Source organism: Amphiura filiformis, chromosome 10 (assembly GCF_039555335.1).
Source record: "Amphiura filiformis chromosome 10, Afil_fr2py, whole genome shotgun sequence".
NCBI lineage: Eukaryota > Metazoa > Echinodermata > Ophiuroidea > Amphilepidida > Amphiuridae > Amphiura > Amphiura filiformis.
Genome location: NC_092637.1, coordinates 52190574 through 52209772, shown reverse-complemented (window position 1 = coordinate 52209772; position 19199 = coordinate 52190574). Strand labels below are relative to the sequence as shown.

General features: G+C 36.7%; 2 protein-coding genes across 4 annotated transcripts in view; one reads left to right on the top strand and one right to left on the bottom strand.

The window, feature by feature from the left end:
* Nucleotides 1-154: 154 nt before the first annotated feature.
* On the top strand, nucleotides 155-8265 carry LOC140163013 (small integral membrane protein 8-like). Its single transcript, XM_072186350.1, has 3 exons — nucleotides 155-295; nucleotides 3502-3651; nucleotides 5882-8265. The coding sequence occupies exons 2-3, from the start codon at nucleotides 3505-3507 to the stop codon at nucleotides 6047-6049; spliced, it is 315 nt and encodes a 104-aa protein (XP_072042451.1). The 5' UTR covers nucleotides 155-295; nucleotides 3502-3504; the 3' UTR covers nucleotides 6050-8265.
* A 1913-nt stretch (nucleotides 8266-10178) lies between these two features.
* LOC140163016 (uncharacterized) overlaps nucleotides 10179-19199 on the bottom strand; it is a 47164-nt gene continuing 38143 nt past the window's right edge. For 2 of the 3 annotated variants that reach the window (XM_072186354.1, XM_072186353.1), the window contains one exon: nucleotides 10179-18709. In XM_072186354.1, coding sequence (XP_072042455.1) covers nucleotides 18638-18709 — 72 coding nt within the window. In that variant the 3' untranslated portion in view covers nucleotides 10179-18637. The remainder of the gene's footprint in view (nucleotides 18710-19199) is intronic. The other variant, XR_011860392.1, reaches the window with a different exon arrangement.

The window sequence follows — 19199 nt, the reverse complement described above, 5'->3', positions numbered from 1 at the left end:
AGTTTAAATAATTCTAACAATTAACAAAATTTATTTTAAAAAGTAAAATGAATATATTATTAAACTTTTAAACCCGTTAAATTTACTATTTATCCGCATCAACAGATCGGTCGTTTCTCCAATTACGTGATTTCTCATACGAGCTCCATTTAGCAGTAAATTTTGTGAAGCATACCAAATTTACACAACTTCAAATGGCTTGATCGAAAGGAGAGAGGACTATAAAAAACGTCTATTTACTTCATTTTACTAGGGTATACAGTTCTTCACAGAATCCATAATAAATAATAATTAAGTAAGTAGAAATTGATGATATTGGGCAATTAATATTGGCCTACATTGCTGAAGTGACAAGTGATACATAGGACTGTGAACCCAAGCCAAGGGTCAAGGGTTCGAATCCCAGGTCCGGCTCTTTGTGTCCTTGAGCAAGACACTTCACTCTACTTGCTTAGTGCTTCGGAGGACACTTTAAGCTGTCGGTCCCGTGTACATGCATATTTTCTCACATTAATGTAGTGTTAAATATGACATTTTTCAAATTTTTGATATATAACGGTCCTCGAGGTAAGTTGTATAAATCTAGTGATATATTCTTGAAGTGTATGTGGCAGGGACGAAAAGCCGACGGTCAATTGAAGATTTTGACCTTTCATATTGAAGATATGGATTTTTTTCCCAAAAAGACCTATTTTTTTTGGTGTTTTGGGAAAAAAAATCCATATCTTCAATACGAAGGGTCAAAATTTTCAATTGATCGTCGGCTTTTTATCCCACCTACATACACTTCAGGTGTGAATCATCGGATTTATAAAATTTACTTCGAGTACTGTTAAATATCAAAAATATCAATTTTTAATGATTTGCCATAAAATGTGTATTGGATTGCGAGTTTCAAAAAATGAAAATTATTTGATATCGAAGGGCCATTCTTCGTATTCGGAGTGCAGTTCGATGTGTCTGATGTGCTCTAGTGTCCCACAATAAATACTGTCCAAACGTTCATACCCCAGCCCTTAAGAGTTTCAGGGGGCACAACATTTTACAGGCTTTTGCTTCTAGTTGTGTCTCCTCCATCGTTTTATCATGTTTGTTATTTGTATGTTTTAATTTTTGATGGAAATAAATTTGATTGATTGATTGATTGATTGATTGTGTTAAAGAACGTCACACAGGCTATTCGAAAAAGAGCAGGCCAGGGGATCATCCCGGTCATGTTGACTGTACTTCAAAATACACTCATCTACTCTAGGTTCCAGAGTAAAAAATAAGTACAGCTTGATACTCATACATATGAGGGAGGCACTTATAAGGAAGAAGAAGAAGAAGAGTGTTGTTGATGACCTTCATTGATGACTGACTCAGTCATCAATGATACATGTCATTGCATGTATTATAGTACATTTATAGTACATTTTGTAATCAATGATAAACATCTTTTGCAATGATAGTCAGTATTGGTCGTTATATTGGTCTTGGCTCTACATCTGCCATCTGGGGAGAATTATGTAGGTATGCCAGGCAAACCTTAGTTAACACATTTGCTAGTCAGCCAAATTTGCCGACAATGTCAATGCATATTTACATTATTAGTAATTTAAAAGAACAGGCCGGTCAAGGAAACCTACATAAATATGTTTTCTATACTTTACTTGACCCAAATATATGATTTGTTATGGTGATAAGACAATCGCACATGGAATTTTAGAGGGATTTTGATAGCAGTTCCATTAAAAAAACCTGCTATGATAATGAGACTAAGATCTAGAAACACCCCGAAATGCCGTTTTGGGGAATTTTGCTAGCTGAATCTTTTTGATGAAAGTCAATCTTTGACAAGATGTAACTTTGCTACGGGAAGTGCTATGAAAAAAAGGTTTTCAGTTTTGGCTTTGTTTACTCAAGGGCTTTAATTTGATATAAAATGATGCAGTTTGATGGCAAATTTGAATTCACCTAGCATACCTAAATTATGCTGCTGAGTATCAACGTAGACAATAAGAGGGTGAGATGGCCGAGCGGTTAAGGCGTTGCGCTGCCGGCCGGGAGATACGATCGGCGAGGTTTCGAGCCTTGGGCTTGCCTTAGGTGAAAATTCTCTTCCCTCCCAAAAAAAAAAGTTCCTATATGGTCAGGAATCCTTCAATTAAGTTAGTTCCATCACAGAATGAATTTAATTGTAGAATTTCTTCTCGCCCCCATACATGATACACTGCTTTAGAAAAAATATTGAAAATATTGATCCTCCAATTTTTAGATTCTTGAAAGCTCTATGAGAGGAGATAGTTAAAATATAGAAGACCCTAAACAATTCAAGACGCAAGTCATTAACTACCGGTAGCTCAACATTTATGCGCACACCACAACCCGGTTCGTCTTCCCCACCAGGGGTGTTGAACTGTACAAAAAGAAGAAGAAGAAGAAGATTGTCAATGACTGATGCAAGTTTTAAGCTTACTCAAAGTCAAACGATATGGCATGGAATTTGGAAATGTTTGCATTTTTGTCGATTTTTCGTTGAAAAATTGGAGGGGGCGTTTATCAGAGGGGGAGTGTTTATTACATACAATACGGTAGGTCCAGTGGTTCTCCAAAGTCGCCGAAAACTTTGAAAAAAAAAAGAAGAATTTAAATTATTATTTTTTTAAAGATTTTTTGTACATACTTTTACACGGTTAACCGACCGGATTGTGGTTCGTTTAAATGGTTAGACAAATAACCGTTAATTTACACTATTGGGTGCTGTTGATTGAACCTCAGGCCATCCTTTTAAGGATTGGGCTAATAGTCTTAAAATGCATCATGAAAAATAAAAATAAAATGAGAAAAGTAAGCAATTCTAGCATCAAAGTTGACTGTTATACAATCCCTATGATATCCATGCTGTCCTTTATGACAAATTCTTATTCAATGGGTGCGTCTTGTAAAGAATTCACGTAATTTGATTGGTTTTCTGGTGTATAATATCTCACAATAGTTGATAGTGATATTAGTTAGTAGCGCCGCCACGCAATGGCGGCACGCTTGTTGCTCCTCGATGATCGCGCGATAATGCGTTCGCGTAATACACGTGCGAGAACTGAGAACGTGATTCGGCGGCTTAGATGTTCGTGATGGTTTCGTTCATTTAAAACAACGGAGATGTCCTCACAAAAGTAACTTTATTTTTTTCTGAAAAAAGGCATTTTTTTTCGCAAAAATTACATAAAACTGAATAAGAATGAGAATAAAAGATAGGATTTTGTCTTTTGCCTATCCAATTTTGTATCATAATGGATGGGCTGGCCAATATTATTATTATATCCCCCGGCATCCACTACTCAAAATAGGGGCCAGCCCATCCATTATGACACGATATTGGATAGGCAAAAGACAAAATCCTATCTTTTATTCTCTAAGAAAATAATATTATCTTGTTCTGTTGTTCCTACATTTGTATCTATAAACTTTGCAAAACCTGAATATTTACCATTTGTTTTGATTTTGTCACATGCATCACAGATAATGGCAGATAAAAATGCAGACTCTCCTGCACCAAGCTCCAGTAATACAGGCTCACAGAAACCCACTCACCCCAACACTGGGGGATTAAGAGGAGTAAGAACAACAAGTCTCTTCAGGGCAGTCAATTTTGAACTGTTTGTTAAACCAGTAAGCAGTAAAATAATTTGGGTCAAATTTTAATTTAGATATTCTTTGCCAAAATTCTGAAGTAATATTAGTAACAACTCCTAAGAAGGTTTGCTTTTCATTGTAAGCTGCTTAATTGTGGAGCTATATTTCACAATTAATTCAAAATTGATATAAATTAAAAGTACCATCATTTCAATTAAGTATTTTAGTTAAGGGGGCACACCACTAAATAATTTTCCCATTGAAATACATGTGAAAACACAAGAAAGTAAATTTGTTTTTCTACCCTTTTGCCTAAAGATGAGAAAATGTCATATGGATTTTCTAAAAGTATGAAGTCTGAAATTCAATAAAAATTTATTTTTTGAGGGTCCATCTAGTCGAACTTTTGAGCTACGGACACCTGAACAGCGCCCTCACGAATTTCAGCCAACAATTTCGCCTCCTTACCAGATCCGGCCTTGATATCATTCCGACAGCCTGTCACTAATTCACAATCGATTTGAAACATTTTTTGAACAGATTTTTAATGTTGAGGTTCTACTCCAGTGTTTTCATCAAAAACAAGCACGATTCACTTAAATTTAGTACCCTCGAGAGGCTCATACATTTCGCTCAGGTGCTATTTTTAACCGGAACTATACAAGGTTACACCAAAGGCAGAAGGATTTAGTGTTGTGCCCCCTTAATTTGAAAATGGGGGAACATTACAAATATGCTAAAAAGTAGGTTAAAAAAAATCTTTCAAAAAGATTGTGCCATTTCCATACAAAAAAAAAAATTGTCTGTTTTCACTCTCAGATGAATGAATCCCTTTCAACAACGAAAAACAAGCTAAAGATCGCATAATTCACATGATCATTTCCCCGATTATTTCATGAGGAATGTCACTTAATCATTGACAGTCAGCCTTACAAAAAGATCGGTGATTTCTGTTGATATCAGCAATAAAACTGAATAACACGGCAATCTTTATCCGATATCCAAAATACTGAATTCAACTTGTAAGCGTGATACGCACACAGATTCCAGACATGACGAATTTTACGCGCTCACACGTAACGTGGATGTGCGCTGGCGTTCTCGTATGCGCTTACTGCAAAAGTGTTGATTCATCACGGATTAACAACGGTTGGCTCCTGTACAAAAGTATAGGAAAGAGTTGTTGAATCAGGAATGAATCAAATAAACCAAACTGTAATTTAAATTTAGCCTTAGTCTCTCACAGGGCAATTTAATACACCATTAGGTATTACAATCATTCAAAAAATAGAAATTAAAAAAAATTGAGGGCAGGTGCTATGAGCAAACAGTATGGCTTTTAAAAGTACTCTCAAACAACAATCCATGCATGATAATTAGGCTACAATATGGATAGTCAAATTGAACTCATAATTGGATTGGCTATGAGCTTTTTGTACCATTTGCTCTTCCTCACATTCCCCCAAGCAAAAAGAGTGAGCCCTATCGCTAGAATCCTGCAATGTTACCATATTTTGAGTATATGCACACACAGTCCTCTTTTGGCATTCTCATCACCTCCATTTCAATTGTTTATCGCTGTTGTGATTTGGAAAATAAAGTTGAATTATGTATTCAGTGGTGTAGTAGCTAGCGGTTGTGGCCAGGGTCTTAGCTAGAAATTCAGGTTTGCCCGTCATTTGAATAAATGTGCCTGTCCCAATTTGACCTTTAAAACATTTACAGCCCATTGGGGGTTCAAATATGTGCTGCTATAGCCTTGTTTTGCAAACCTGGGTAACTAAAAAGGTCAACAGACTTTCTAAACACCTACAATTATAATGTAGCATCTGTCAAAGGCATTAATTTTGCCCGTCCCAGAAGCAAACTCCCCGTCTAAAATGACGGCCAGACGGGTGGCTAGCTAAGACACCGGTTGTGGCACCCCCTGCCACTGGGGGCAAGGATACTAAATGGCACCCCATACCTGTGAATACACTGAATGGAAATAGTTTTTGCCTAGAAATTATTAATTGTTGGCCCCATATTTTTTTCGCATAGAGCTTTCAAGAATCTAAAAATTGGGGAATCAATATTTTCAATATTTTTTCTAAAATTTTTCAACTCACGTTTTAGCATACACAGCGATTCGGCGCCCCTAAGACGGTGCCCACGGCATGTGCTCCCCAGCTACGCCATCGCCACTGTACTCATTCTCATATACTGTAAATCCAATACATTTTGCGTACAAAATGTTGATGAATTGTATGTGATTTTTGTCTTTCAGAACAAAGCGGTGATGGCATTTGGTCTAGTAGCAATCACAGGATGTGTGGCTTACATTGGTTACATGCACGCTATGAAGGAAAATAAAACTGATGAACTAATATATGAACAATACAGGCCTGATGGCTCAACTGAATGGACAAGAACAAAAAGATCGAAATGGGACTGAGAAGATGTCAGGCCATTTGTGGAAAGACACAAGTTTGCAGAATCTTGCTATCTGTCAAACAAACTAAGATTTCATTAAATGTGATTCCATATAATACCATTTGAAGTGCTCTGGAATACTTTGCATGTTATAGACTTTACCAATCATATCAAAATACTGCAGGTGCTGAGGGGGCACTCAACTTAAATTTTGGTAGGGGTGTGCGGCACAGAGCGCCAGACTTCAGGAACTAAGAACTGATTTTCGGGGCAAATAGGGGCTTGATGAACTGAAATTATGGCCAAATTATAGGCTGTGGAGTTGTTGGGGGTGTACTCTATATGGAGACAAAATGGAATAATTTCACACTGGCACCTACATGTATATTAAAGGTACGCTAGTTGAAATCAGAACTTTGCTTTCTAATTTCTGATTAATTTACAGCTCTGCCAGTGAGCCTGAAAGAAAGACCAGATCCTTCAAGAGGCGGTGCCTTAAGATGGTCTCTACCATATGCAGAAATTTGTTTTTGTCAAGGGGTCATAGCACTGAAATATACCAAAACCTGTCCAGGAAAGGATGACGAGTATGACGTTGGAAATCTGTGGTTTGTTGATGACCTACATCCACTTATCATGTGATATAACTGGGAAATGGATATACTTCAGCTTAAAGAGCTACAATTTTCAGAGTTTGAGGCTCAAAGAACTGGAGCAGATCCAAATGCGAGTCTCAAGAAACTGCAAAAGAGCCTGAAAAAGGGATCCTTGACCGCCGCACATCCCAGTACCACCTTTACATGTGAGTGCCCCCTCCCCAGTATGTACAATGTTGTACATTTACTATTAATGTAAATGTAGGATTTCTTGCTGTGTAGCAAACCAGCTCAATAAGTAAACAGACCAAAGTCAACCACACACTGCATGGGTTTGTGGTGAAATTTTAAAATTTTCAGTTATTTGAGTTGCACTATCCAGGAGAGCCATTTAGACCATTTATAATTACAATAGAATGAAAGGAGACATTGGTCAAATAAGGAGAGCTGAAAATCACGCTCCTATCAGATTTAAGGAGAGCAGTAGAGAGCAATTGAATACCTGATCGGAAGAATGGGCCAACTCCATCAAAATTGTTTTTGAGATATTAAGAAAAAACTTAATATTTGGAAAAGTTTTATAGGCAGAATGTTTTCATCTTCAGGGGACCTTTAATACATGAACATACAATATTCCACACATTCGAAATTATATATGATGTTTCCATGGCAACGGTACAGGTCTTAATACGAGCTGGAGTTGGGCTCTTCTTCCACTAATATACTGCAAGTGCCAGTTCCGAAAGCAGATGTGTTATAAATAGCTACAGAAATTATCCATTAATTGCACAAGTAGAAGCATGTGATATGTTAACAAAGAAAGTTTGTAGTAAAAAGCAGATTTCATAGATGAACAAAATTCCTCTTTATCAAAATATTTGTGGAAGAAGGGTCCAACTCCATGGAGTTGGGCCTTTCTTCCATGAAAACCGTAATTAAGTGTACCTGGAAGACTATTTGGAGAGTGGATTTTGGCTCATCTTTCACACACAAGGAAGAACAATCTGCTAGCAATAAAATGCTGGGTCTAACTCATTTTTGTAAAAAATTGGAGTTGGGCCCTTCTTCCACTCAGGTATTCAATTGCTCTCGCTCTCCTCAAAAGGCATGTAAGGAGACATTGGTCAAATAAGGAGAGCTGAAAATCACTCTCCTATATCAGATTAAGGAGAGCAGTAGAGAGCAATTGCTCTCACTCTCCTCAAGAGGCAGTCCCTGACTATCACTATCCACTAGTCAGTAAGAAAATTAACTTGATCCATAAATAGTGTCAAGTTTCCTCCTGTGCCTATAGAGATCAAAATTAACTGTCATTGTACATTGTAAGTCTTAGATTTTAAGAATGAAGCTGTCCATTTTCAAAATTCAAAAAGTGTAAGAAAGCTGTCTTTTAATAATACAATTATTCAATCAGGAAATAAAATACTAAAAAAATACAATTTCCAATTGTACAATTCTTTCATAGACGTCCTGTGTGTATCTCTAACAGGTTTATAACATCTTATGATCAAATAGAATGTGGGGCCTTTTGTTTTGAGGAGAGCTGGAGCTGTCATTCGACCATATCTCCCCTTAATTGCTTTTGGGGTGAGCTATAATAAATCACTCCCTTTAATTGCAATCAGAGGAGCTGTTTTTTATTGATGACTTCACTCAGTAGTTTGCAAATTATGACTAAATATCAGTAAAACATACTTGAAATCTATTAAAACCATATTGTAAATTTTCTGAAGAGGATGCACTCAATGTTTTTCAAAATTTTTACACCATTGTAAAGTAATTTAGTCATCTAGCATACACTAAAAACAGCAAGGCTTTAGGTGCTGTAGTTGTAAAAAGAATCTGCGATTTTGAATAAAACAACAGATTTCGGGAAGGTCATAACTTATCAAAAGGACTGAACCAAGTTGCGATAGACCGAAAGTGACACACATTGGCGATGTACATGTTGTGCTCCGGTTTTAAATATTGATTTTCTTTGTTAACATTTTGTGGAAAAGAAAAACATACAAATCTATTTTTTATGGAAATGTTACAATATGGCTTAATAGGTTTACTCAATTCAAAATTACACTTTTTGTATTTTAAGTCCCCAAATGCATTGCATAATATAACAGAAAAAAAACACCTTTAGAATAATGTAAAACAGGTCTCCACACTTGCCTACCACTCTCCTTAACAGCTCAGCCACTCTCCTTAAAAATTCTAGTGACTGATGGAAAGCTGCCCCTCAACATATCCCAGCACATACAACAAGCTATGAAGGGTACACTACCTTTATACATAACGCATCCTGAAGAGGCCAGTGCCAGTGAGATGGCAGAGACATTCTTTATTTTTCAAAATATGAAGGGGAGCAGGTACATGTACTGAGAAACCAGTTGAGAAACCACTGAACACATCTCAAAAAGCATGTCAAAAGCCTGGGTCAAAAGCACAACTCTCGGTTGGACATCCGGGAACATTGTCCTCTTTGCACAAGCATGCGCATAGCAAACCGCGCCACCATCATTATTTTTAGTATTTTTCACTCGGCGGACGTTTTGGGAGCTATTTTTATTAATATGAAGGAAAAACGCAATCAAAAACGGAAAAATGCGATTGATGTTTGCGGCACATCCTGTATGCAGTGGCAGCGCAAGGGGGCAAATTTCCACTTTTTGTGGCAATTTTGCCCCCTCAAAAAAAAATCCCTGGTGCTGCCACTGTCTGTATGGTCATACGTCCCCCCACACCCAATTGGGTTGTGCTGATAAAGAGCCCCTGGAGGAAGTGATTTTAAAGCTAACCATAGAACAGTTGTATGCTTTCAGTGCGGTACACAAATAATCTACCACTATTTTCAGGGCTGGATTTACCTTTTGAGGAAGGCATGTGCCAAGTTTTGGTTATGTAGAAGATTGACAGTGACGACAAATGCACTACAATTTAGAGGGGGCGAGCATACAGTATTTTTTTTCTGATTTTACCAAGACAATGGTGAATCTGGCCTGACTATTTTCACACCATCTAAACAAAATGTCTCTCAAACCTGAACATGAGAAAAATATGAGCTTCTTTTAATTTTGATGGGGCAAAGTTGGGTAACCCTGGTCTCAAGGTATTTTTTTGAATTTCTATATTAGACCCCATTTGCTGTTCTAGTTGGTACCAGAGGATAACATGGGTCTCCTATTGTTTTCCTGGGGTTGCAGAATTTCCAAAACAATACAATACCTTAAACATACAAAAAGGTGGATTTCTATTGTACAGTTTACCATGAAAAGGTGGTGCCTGTTATTTCTTTCAATTTGAACCTATTTGTGTACATGTTTTACCCTTACAATGGTCCTTTTTGTCAATTGGTTTAAATGCATAGGAGATTTCTTAACATAGAATTCCTCCAGTATGCCTACTAAAAGAGCTTTGATGCTACAATATGCATGTGTTACATATTGTCACTGACAAAACAGGATTTGTGCTGCTCGGTGATCATTTCCTCATTTCCTGAAAGTTACTACACACAAGTCTATTATACCGACCACAATAAATAAATATAAAGTCAAACTCAAAGTGTTCAGATCTGTTTCATTCAACATTATTTATTCAGAAAAAGGGGTGAAGGAGTTTTTAAAACAATTGTTTAGGTCTATATAATGACGATACGCTACTAATATACAGGAATCTCATACACAAGTGGTACCCATATTATGTGAACTTTATATTGAACTTTCCCAACCTCAAGTTTGTTAAATTGGTACTAAAAGTTGCCTGTGTCCAATAGTCCCCAATAACCATGCTGTTTGGCGTACACATTTAGCTAGGATTGTCCATCAGGAGAAATTACCGAGAATGTTTACGTGACCCCAGGGGTAATGTCCTGTGTGAAAGTCATACACAGACTAAGGCAAAAAAAAAACTAAGACTCTAAAAATAGGCCCAACCCTAGACCCAAGGCCTCTTGTCAAATGCAATTTACAGCTTTGAAAGTGTGTGTAAAAAAAACCCAAAATCCCTACCTACCTGTTCAGCCTGTTCAGCCAATACAACTTTTGTTTTTGCCTAAATGTACAGTGGGAACTGTGTGAAAATTGAAAACTACCGATATTTTGGAGCATGTATGCACACAATTATATAAATGGATCAATTATATACATCAATTGGCCTATTGTATTCCTATGGGCCCCATTCCTATCATAATTATATCTACACAAGTTGAATGAGTTTTGTCAAGACCACTAAGTCAATTTGTGCATGAAATGGCAAAATTGGCCCTTAAGGGGGTACTACACCCATGTCCAATTTTGTGCCTATTTTTGCATAACTACTTGCCTTGAGTTGCTGAATTTTCAGAGCAATAGTTGTAGTCCCTACAACATGCATATCTTAATTGTCACCAATGCGCTATAATTTTTGAGCAAAATGCAAAAATAGGCACAAAATTGGCCAGGGTGTAGTACCACCTTAATGAGAAACAAGACCCACAGAATAATCTACACCAAGATAAAGACCCGATTTATTAAACTTTTTTTGGTTCTTCTCAAAATTACTCATATCTATGCCGCCTGTTCCAAAATATCTGTTTTTTCTTTAGATATTATACTCCGAACATGTAACATGCTCCATATAGTTTATAATGAATATATGTGTTTCCAGTGCAATGGCTTGGACCAATTTGGATTCCTGTTTAGAAAAAAGGGGGGGGGGGCAAAACAGCTGAAATCTCTTGTCTTAAACTTTGCATTGTTTACTTATCTAGAAATCAAACACTGCTATATTTAATGACACTATGTGAGCACACACACTATTATAGGTAAATACATGTATACATAGTACCTTCTGAGAGTAAGCTAACTTTACTAGTAAAGTAAACAAATGGTATGTAGGTAGGGTCAGTATGCTACATATTTATTGCAACCAAAATCAACCCGATTTGATCAATGAAATGCAATGCCAGTTTAGGAAAAACAAAATGGCATTGTTTAACATGCTATAAGCTAGCACAGGCTGTCACTCTATACTTTAAACCATGCTTATCGTTGTCTGCAACTTGTGGGATAGGACAAAAAGTAAAAAGTTTGATCACTACTTTGTAGGTAAAGTAGTCAGTCTTGTGGTCTCTAACCTCAATGAAATCTTAGTATTCATATAAACAAAGGAATAGAGTCAAATATAGAGGCCCTGCGACCTGCGTGCTTTTATCGATTGGCTCCAAACAAAGGATTTGAACCGGTTTCCTTCCCCGTAATCATGACGCAGTGTAGTCCATTCAATTAATGTTGTCATCAACCTATTTGATCGTAGTGCATTTGATATGTGTGTGAGATGAACTGTCGCGGTATTTGCAATCATGCTTTTGTTGAATGCATTTGAGTATCTGTCATATTTACGGGATAATATGTCACACATGTATGCACAACCTCTATACACTGAAGATTGCTACAAGTATTATGATATTACCATAATAAATAGCTGACCTGTGAGTTTGTAGTTGCTAAGTAACCGGACCACAAGTTGCAGAAAACATTCTGTTCAAGTGGTCATTTTGTGCGCTTAATTCTTGCATTTTTACTATTTCATACATTGCAAAAATTAATGTGTACAAATTTCCACTTAAGCGGCGCTAAACCAAACACCATGTCAAGTCAAATGTCTGGTAGTCACAACATTATCACCCTTATTGCCATGCAGGATTTTCACCACATCACATTCATGCTTGCTTGCTTGCTTGCCGTTTTCTCACATCAAAATACTGAATTTATTCCTTCAACATACATACATGTTTTGAGCAACAAGAAAGGCGTAGTGTTCAAATTATATCTTATTTACATTATTTACATAGACAACATTTAACACAAAAATAATAATAAACAACCCTTTCTCATGAAATTAAAAAAGAAGAAAAAGGAAAAGAAAAAAAGTATACATCCCATGTACATACCAGGATAAGTTAATGTTGAAAGATGAACTCTAGTTACACGCTGTTGACATTCTTGTTCATGACTTGATGCAAACCAAAATATATGAAATTCATCAAGGGTTATGTTCAAATTGCAAACATAGTACAGTGTAGAAACGTAACCTTTGGTCAAGCCAAATAACATGCCATGTAAAACTGATATAAACCAATTGAACTAGAGTTCATCTTTCAAAGCAATTTTCATCATCACATTTGTGACCCACTCTCGCAAAACGAGGAACAAGTAGCTGACATGCCGGTTTTAGTGTCTATGAAAACCTGAAAATACAGATAAAATGACACCACAATCAGGTATTGCCAGTGGTCTTTAATAAATATCACATAGAAGGGGGTTGAAATTGTCAATTAGGGGTCAAACATTTAAAAACCAAACAAAAAACAAGGTGATTTGTTTTGGGGTTACCCCTCCCCTGAAACAAATCAAAAATATTTTAATACTAAAAGATATCTTGTTACATTTTGCTAGGACTAGACCATTTATGCCACAATTTAACTTAGGGTGAACATATTTTAAGTATCTCCATTCAAATGGGCTTTTATGGTGTATTTGAAAGGTCACTATGTTCCCTCTTCATTACATCTCCATGAGAGTGCAAATTTGAAATTTTTTTACAGGAAGGTAATCTTTTCAATGTAGACAAAGACATGTCTGATGACTTGTTGCAGGTTTTGTGGAAGCAAAAACAAAGCATAGCATGTTGACTGACTGGCATACAACATATTCAAGGCCCACATCTCTATTATATACACAATATTGAAGTTTAGAAATTGCAAATTTATTGTACATGTGTATTTTACAATTCAGTACTATGGTAATTTTCTTATATATGCTACTGGTGAGGTGTAGTTGTGTACACTCTAGACACCCATATGGCTTACATAACAATGTGCTTGCTTATTATGTCTGTGCCTATATCCATCGGCTGGTATAGGCCAAGTCTTACCGATATTACCGAGAGTTACGTCCTGCATGTGATCATTATATGACCTTTGTTACTTTATTTGAACATAATCAATAAAAGCATGCCTCTATGAGATGAGACTAAAATTGTTTCTATTTCAAGGCAAGTTGGTAAATTATATTGGAGCTGGTCTAAATCTTCACATGGTTTTTGTGCACTTCAAATAGGTTTTGAGTGCAAATAGATTTGTGTGAAGTCCAGTTTTGTTCAGTGTTAACATTAGTGTACTGCCAGTCATTAATTTTATAACAAGTAATATGATTATATAGATAAGCATGCTTTGTCACATGTGATGTTTTTCCTTACTCTTTGTTATTTTTGGAAGATATACATTCAAGCTATATAATTGTAACATGTCACTTGTATTATTAATTCACATTATGAAATTCTTCACTTCAATATCAGAATCTTAAAGTACACCTTTATCAGAAACTTAAGTACACCTTTATGTCCAGGTCTGAGCCAGTGGTTCTAAGCAGAAAGAATCCTTGTCCTATGTGTGTGAGTTTGCTTGAGATAATCCTGTACACACACCCTACCTGTTCTCCTTATCCCTATTTAACCTGTATCTTAACTTGCTTTGTAGCCCAAGTTACATGAGTAGAGCCATTTTGATGAACAGGAGTATCCCTGTTTTGTTTTGTTTTCCTTTTGTAAATTAAAATATAATTTGCCCAATGCACGGTTCTGCCATATGCAATGAGCGCAAACTGGTAATAGGCATGAAAGGAGGAATTGTATAACTTTACACAATGTTGTTCAATTCCCATTCATATATGCTGCCAGATTGAGGCCATGGGCGAATATCCCCAGTTAAACGAACGCATTAGCCAGTTGGAGTGCTTTACGGACATGGTAAAAAAGGTGCGATTTCTGGACACAAGATCTACTTTTTACAGACCTGAGTTCTGATATTGCAGAGTTTCATTATTTTGTTAGTGTTTGGATTAGTTGGTTACATGGACTATATGTATTACAAGCAGGTTATACTGGTTGACAAAGGCAATAATTATGGGTCCTAAAACATTACGATTGATGTAAATCATGTTACATTTGATCATAAATCAAATTTAGGTAACATCAACTGTAAGTGTTTGTGAAACAGTCCCCGGATCAAGCAAAACAACAACAATACAATGTTGCAAAAGTTCTGGCAGCCGGATCATTCAAATTGTAAATTTAGGTTTGTTTTATTACCACCATCTTGGCCTTTACCTTGTAATCTTACATCAAATGAATAGGTGGATTAAATTGGACTATCCAGTTCAAATACTTACACCTCCTATGGAAGACATGACCTTAATCTTCCACACAGGGAGTGGGAGTTTCAAATGGAAATACCTAAATGGGTGACTCCATCTGAAATTTATACCTCCTGTGTGGGAGATTAAGGTCATGTCTTCCATAGGCCCTATGGGGTGTATGGATTGTAAATGCCAATTGCTAGTATTAGTACTTTGCACACAGGAAGCATTTTCCTGCCAAAAAATGTTCATAATTACATTCAAAGGAGATCATCCCAAGAACATTCATCACCTGTACAAATTTACCACTTCCAATATGCTTAAAAAAATTGTACAGGACTAGTATGGCTCGGTACATATTTCACAAACCCATGTTCAAATACATGTGTAACTACCATTAACTAAAGGATTTTTGTAAACTTGTGACACTTCTACCAAAGGTGTGTCTGCAATAATCAACACAAGGTAAGAGAGTCATATTCTGAGTTACACATGTACATCAGCTGATGACAAGATTTCACATCAAAATATTAGGTTACACCTGAAATAAGCAGTAGCAAAGCACTTTAAGGTTACATTTTCCATTAAAAAATCAACAGGATTGGTGGGAGAAATAAGCAAATCTCAAAATGTGACTTAATAACTTCCTGACCATATTTTGGTATTGGTTATTACAGTGCATGTTTTACCCATGATATGCTTAACATACCGTAAAACCTTGTCTACAAGCATATAGAGTGCTTCTGATGAAAACTAAATTAATCCAGGTGCTATTATGGAGTTTGAGCAAATACATGACAGATCCAAGCATATACGAACAAATATTATTGTAAGATCAATCTTTTGTATTGGCATATTTACGCTAGTTTCGTATGAACTTAGCTTTCATCAAAACACTATATATGCTTGTAGACGAGGTTTTACGGTATTTCAATAATATTCATGTTAGTATTGAGCAAATCATTGTACCACTTTCCCCATTCAGGCATTGTCGTAAATTGTTCAGAGCTTGTGGATATGTGGTAATCACAAATGTGCACCCCAAATATGGTAATACAGGAAATAAGAAATCCTGTCATCAGGTATGATCACATACACACGTCACTCAAACTCTGAACAAAAAAACCCTCGCGGAAATGTCCACTTATACAGTATATAAACTGCAACTTGTGCCCAATTTTCAAGCCATTGGCTAGCTCGTTCACGTAGCGGTTCCGTTGTCCCAGTGGCCTACTACTACTTATAAACGTAGATTGCATGGCGATCAGAGTGTTATCGTCAGAGCACCTCGGACTAGCTATTGGCCAGCTAAGTAATACATGATGCATTAGCCTCCCCCTCATCCAAATAATACTGAGGTAGAAACTAATCTAGTACATACAGGGAATAAATCAAACATAAATAATGATATCATCACAAATTTACAAACGTAAGCTTTGCACCACAGCCAAAATAAAATTCCTGAATAAAAATGTTGCAAAGATATAGCTGATGGCACCATTTGTTACTAGCATTCAGGCATGGATAATTCAAAAACAAAACGCACACAGCCTGCTTGAGTATATTATTGCTGTCACATCGTTGCTTTACTCATCAAAGATTAACTTAAATTACAGTTATAGGCAGCCACACAAAATGTAATAAAAATATTGAATATGAAATCAAACAAATCAAATGATTGCATGCAAAATTTCATTTTTTTAAATAAGCATAGGAAAGTGAAATCAGTTACATCAGTGAAAATATTGTGATAAATATTCCCATTCAATTGACATAAGAAACAAGTAAGTACACACAAAATTCAGTGTACAAGTATCCATCCAACCAAATATTTACAAACTGGTTGAATTTTTATAACTTTACATCATAAGTTTGTCCAAATTCTTCAGTAAATATTTGCCAATGATAAGTGTAGTACATCACCAGAGTGTGCAGTTGCACAGCAGGCTTGCACTCATGATCGCAAGGTGGTGGGTTCGCATCAGGGTGTGCCTTTATGCCTCTTGAGTCCACCCAAGTGTATCCCAAAGGCTGCCAGCATTATGTTTGGTACTATGCTATGTGAGGGGTGTGGTGGCCCACAACCAACAAATGTCTAGCCAAGCAAAATAAGATGGATAATCTGCCATGCTCAGTCGTCAACTTTCTGTAATTGACAACTAAAAACTTTCCCCAGAATCCAGGGTCTGAGACTACACGCAGTTGTGTCCAAATTCACTTTTTGACTGCGTCTGTTGATGAACACATATTTTGTGAGCGAGCGTTTCTGTCACAATGACAAGGGCGCCAATAGGAAGTCGCGCTATGGCGCATCACCAATGGCATGGCAGAATATTTTCATGACTGCGACAAGATAGAAATGGCAAGTCCAGGGTCTGAGACTACATGCAGTTGTGTCCAAATTCACTTTTTGACTGCGTCTGTTGATGAACACATATTTTGAGAGCGAGCGTTCTGTCACAATGACAAGGGCGCCGATAGGAAGTCGCGCTATGGCGCATCACCAAAGGTGTGGCAAAATATTTTCATGACTGCGACAAGATAGAAACGGGAAGTTTTTCAGTTGTCACTTCAAGCATAACACAAATACATGCGCAGTGTAGACGAAGTATGATTTAGTCTACTGATTGGGGAGTGTGTATATGGATAATGCTTTTTAAAATGGACTAAAGATCCCTTGATGCAACATCATCAAAGTAGCATAGTTCATGTCCCATTGAGAAGCATTATCCCACTCCAGCATGGTGTTGGCATAGCCTTACACCAGCAAACAAATAAACACATGTCCAAATTGCTGATGGGATACACAATGCTGCCATTTACTAACAAATTTGTATGGCTCAATTTCTAAAATAATCATTTGATACCTTTCTTAAGCAATTCATATACAAAATTATTTTAGTGGTGAAACCATTAATTCTGTTAGTTTACAATGGTCCTTCCTTCTACAGGAAGACAAATCAAAATTTTGGGGCAGAACTTTGGTCTCAGTTTCAACATGCATAGTCCAACAGATATGACTAACAGCTACAACCAAGTGTAGGCCTACTACATCCTTTTGAGTTGAGACCATAAAGGTAGTGCATTTTCCTGAAGAGTAATGTACAAACTTGTTCTTTGAAAGCTGAAATCTCAAAAAGTTCCAACTCAAAAATGCACAAACCAAAATTAATTCCCCATAATTAAATGATAACAAGGGTGTCAACTTTCAAGCACATCCAGGTAGAAATATTTGTACAATATGGGGGTGCAATTTGATTGCTTCATAGGGCTGACATTGACATCTTTCAATAGTACCACTTCACAGCAGCTGAAGGGAGTATCCCATCATGCAAAACAGTGAATCTGCTTGCTCCATAGCAAATGTAAAACAAAAAATTAGTTAGGGCCGCTTAGATATTGAGAGCAATGAATAATTTCACAATACTTTAGGGGTAATATTTTTTCAAACAATATTCTAAGCACCCCAAAGTTTTAAAAGCAAGAAAAAAAAAGTCAAAGTGAGGGATTTTGTATACATTTTGTATGGTAAGTGCAGTATTATTATGGTCCCGCAAAGCATGATGGGATACTCCTTTCAGCTGCTGTGGTACCACTTTGTCCCTCCCACAGAAAGCTACAATGCCTGCAGTTTCCATACAATTTGCTCTGATCAAGAGCCATTTCATTGCTCATTGTAATGAATATTTTTTTACAACTAGCAGACTGCAGTGATCCATGTCTTAAAAGAGCCCCAACCTCCAAGGAGATATTGGTACACTATGTGCTATGTACAAATAAACCAATTTTACCCATCAATGCCATTCATGTACAGTCAATTATTAGCATCCGCTGTAATCAGTGCTGCTATCAACTCCTTGCACTTCCCATTTTGGCAATCAACTCGTCACAAATCTTGGTCAGTTCTGCATTGTCCCTGGTCTGTAATGAGAAACAAAATGATATCAACTGTCAATAATGTCACATTGGCACACTTTGAGTTTTAGCCTTTCAAGACCCGGTAAGTGTAACAATGAGTAATATTTTAGTGTGAAGTCAAGAGTGGGACAGAATTCAGCAGTAAGCACTGCCAAGTTGTATAACAGTAGGCCTACAATAGATATGCATGGGCCCAATTATTGCTGTGATACGATAATTCAGTGGAAAAAGGTGTCAAAATAACCAGACATTCTTGAAGATATTCATCAGGACTGTTCATGGTGGAATTGTTAGTTCATACGAATAAAATTCCACTTTTTGGACTAGTCATTAACAATTACAATTCTACCAGTAGTTTGTAAGTGCCTGATGACCAAATGGTTAGTGTCAAAATGAACAGTTCGGATGCACAAGCCGATAAACGCCATTATTATGTTTTCAGGGTTATTAGGAGTTAAGAAAGCCTAATAATGATAATATTGGATGGCTTATA

What these genes read in the sequence shown, in the direction of transcription:
- LOC140163013 (XM_072186350.1), top strand. Translation starts at nt 3,505, where the DNA reads ATGGCAGATAAAAATGCAGACTCTCCTGCACCAAGCTCCAGTAATACA. An exon ending in TTGAACTGTTTGTTAAACCA is followed by an intron (nt 3,652 to 5,881) that starts GTAAGCAGTAAA and finishes TTTGTCTTTCAG; the next exon opens with AACAAAGCGGTGATGGCATT.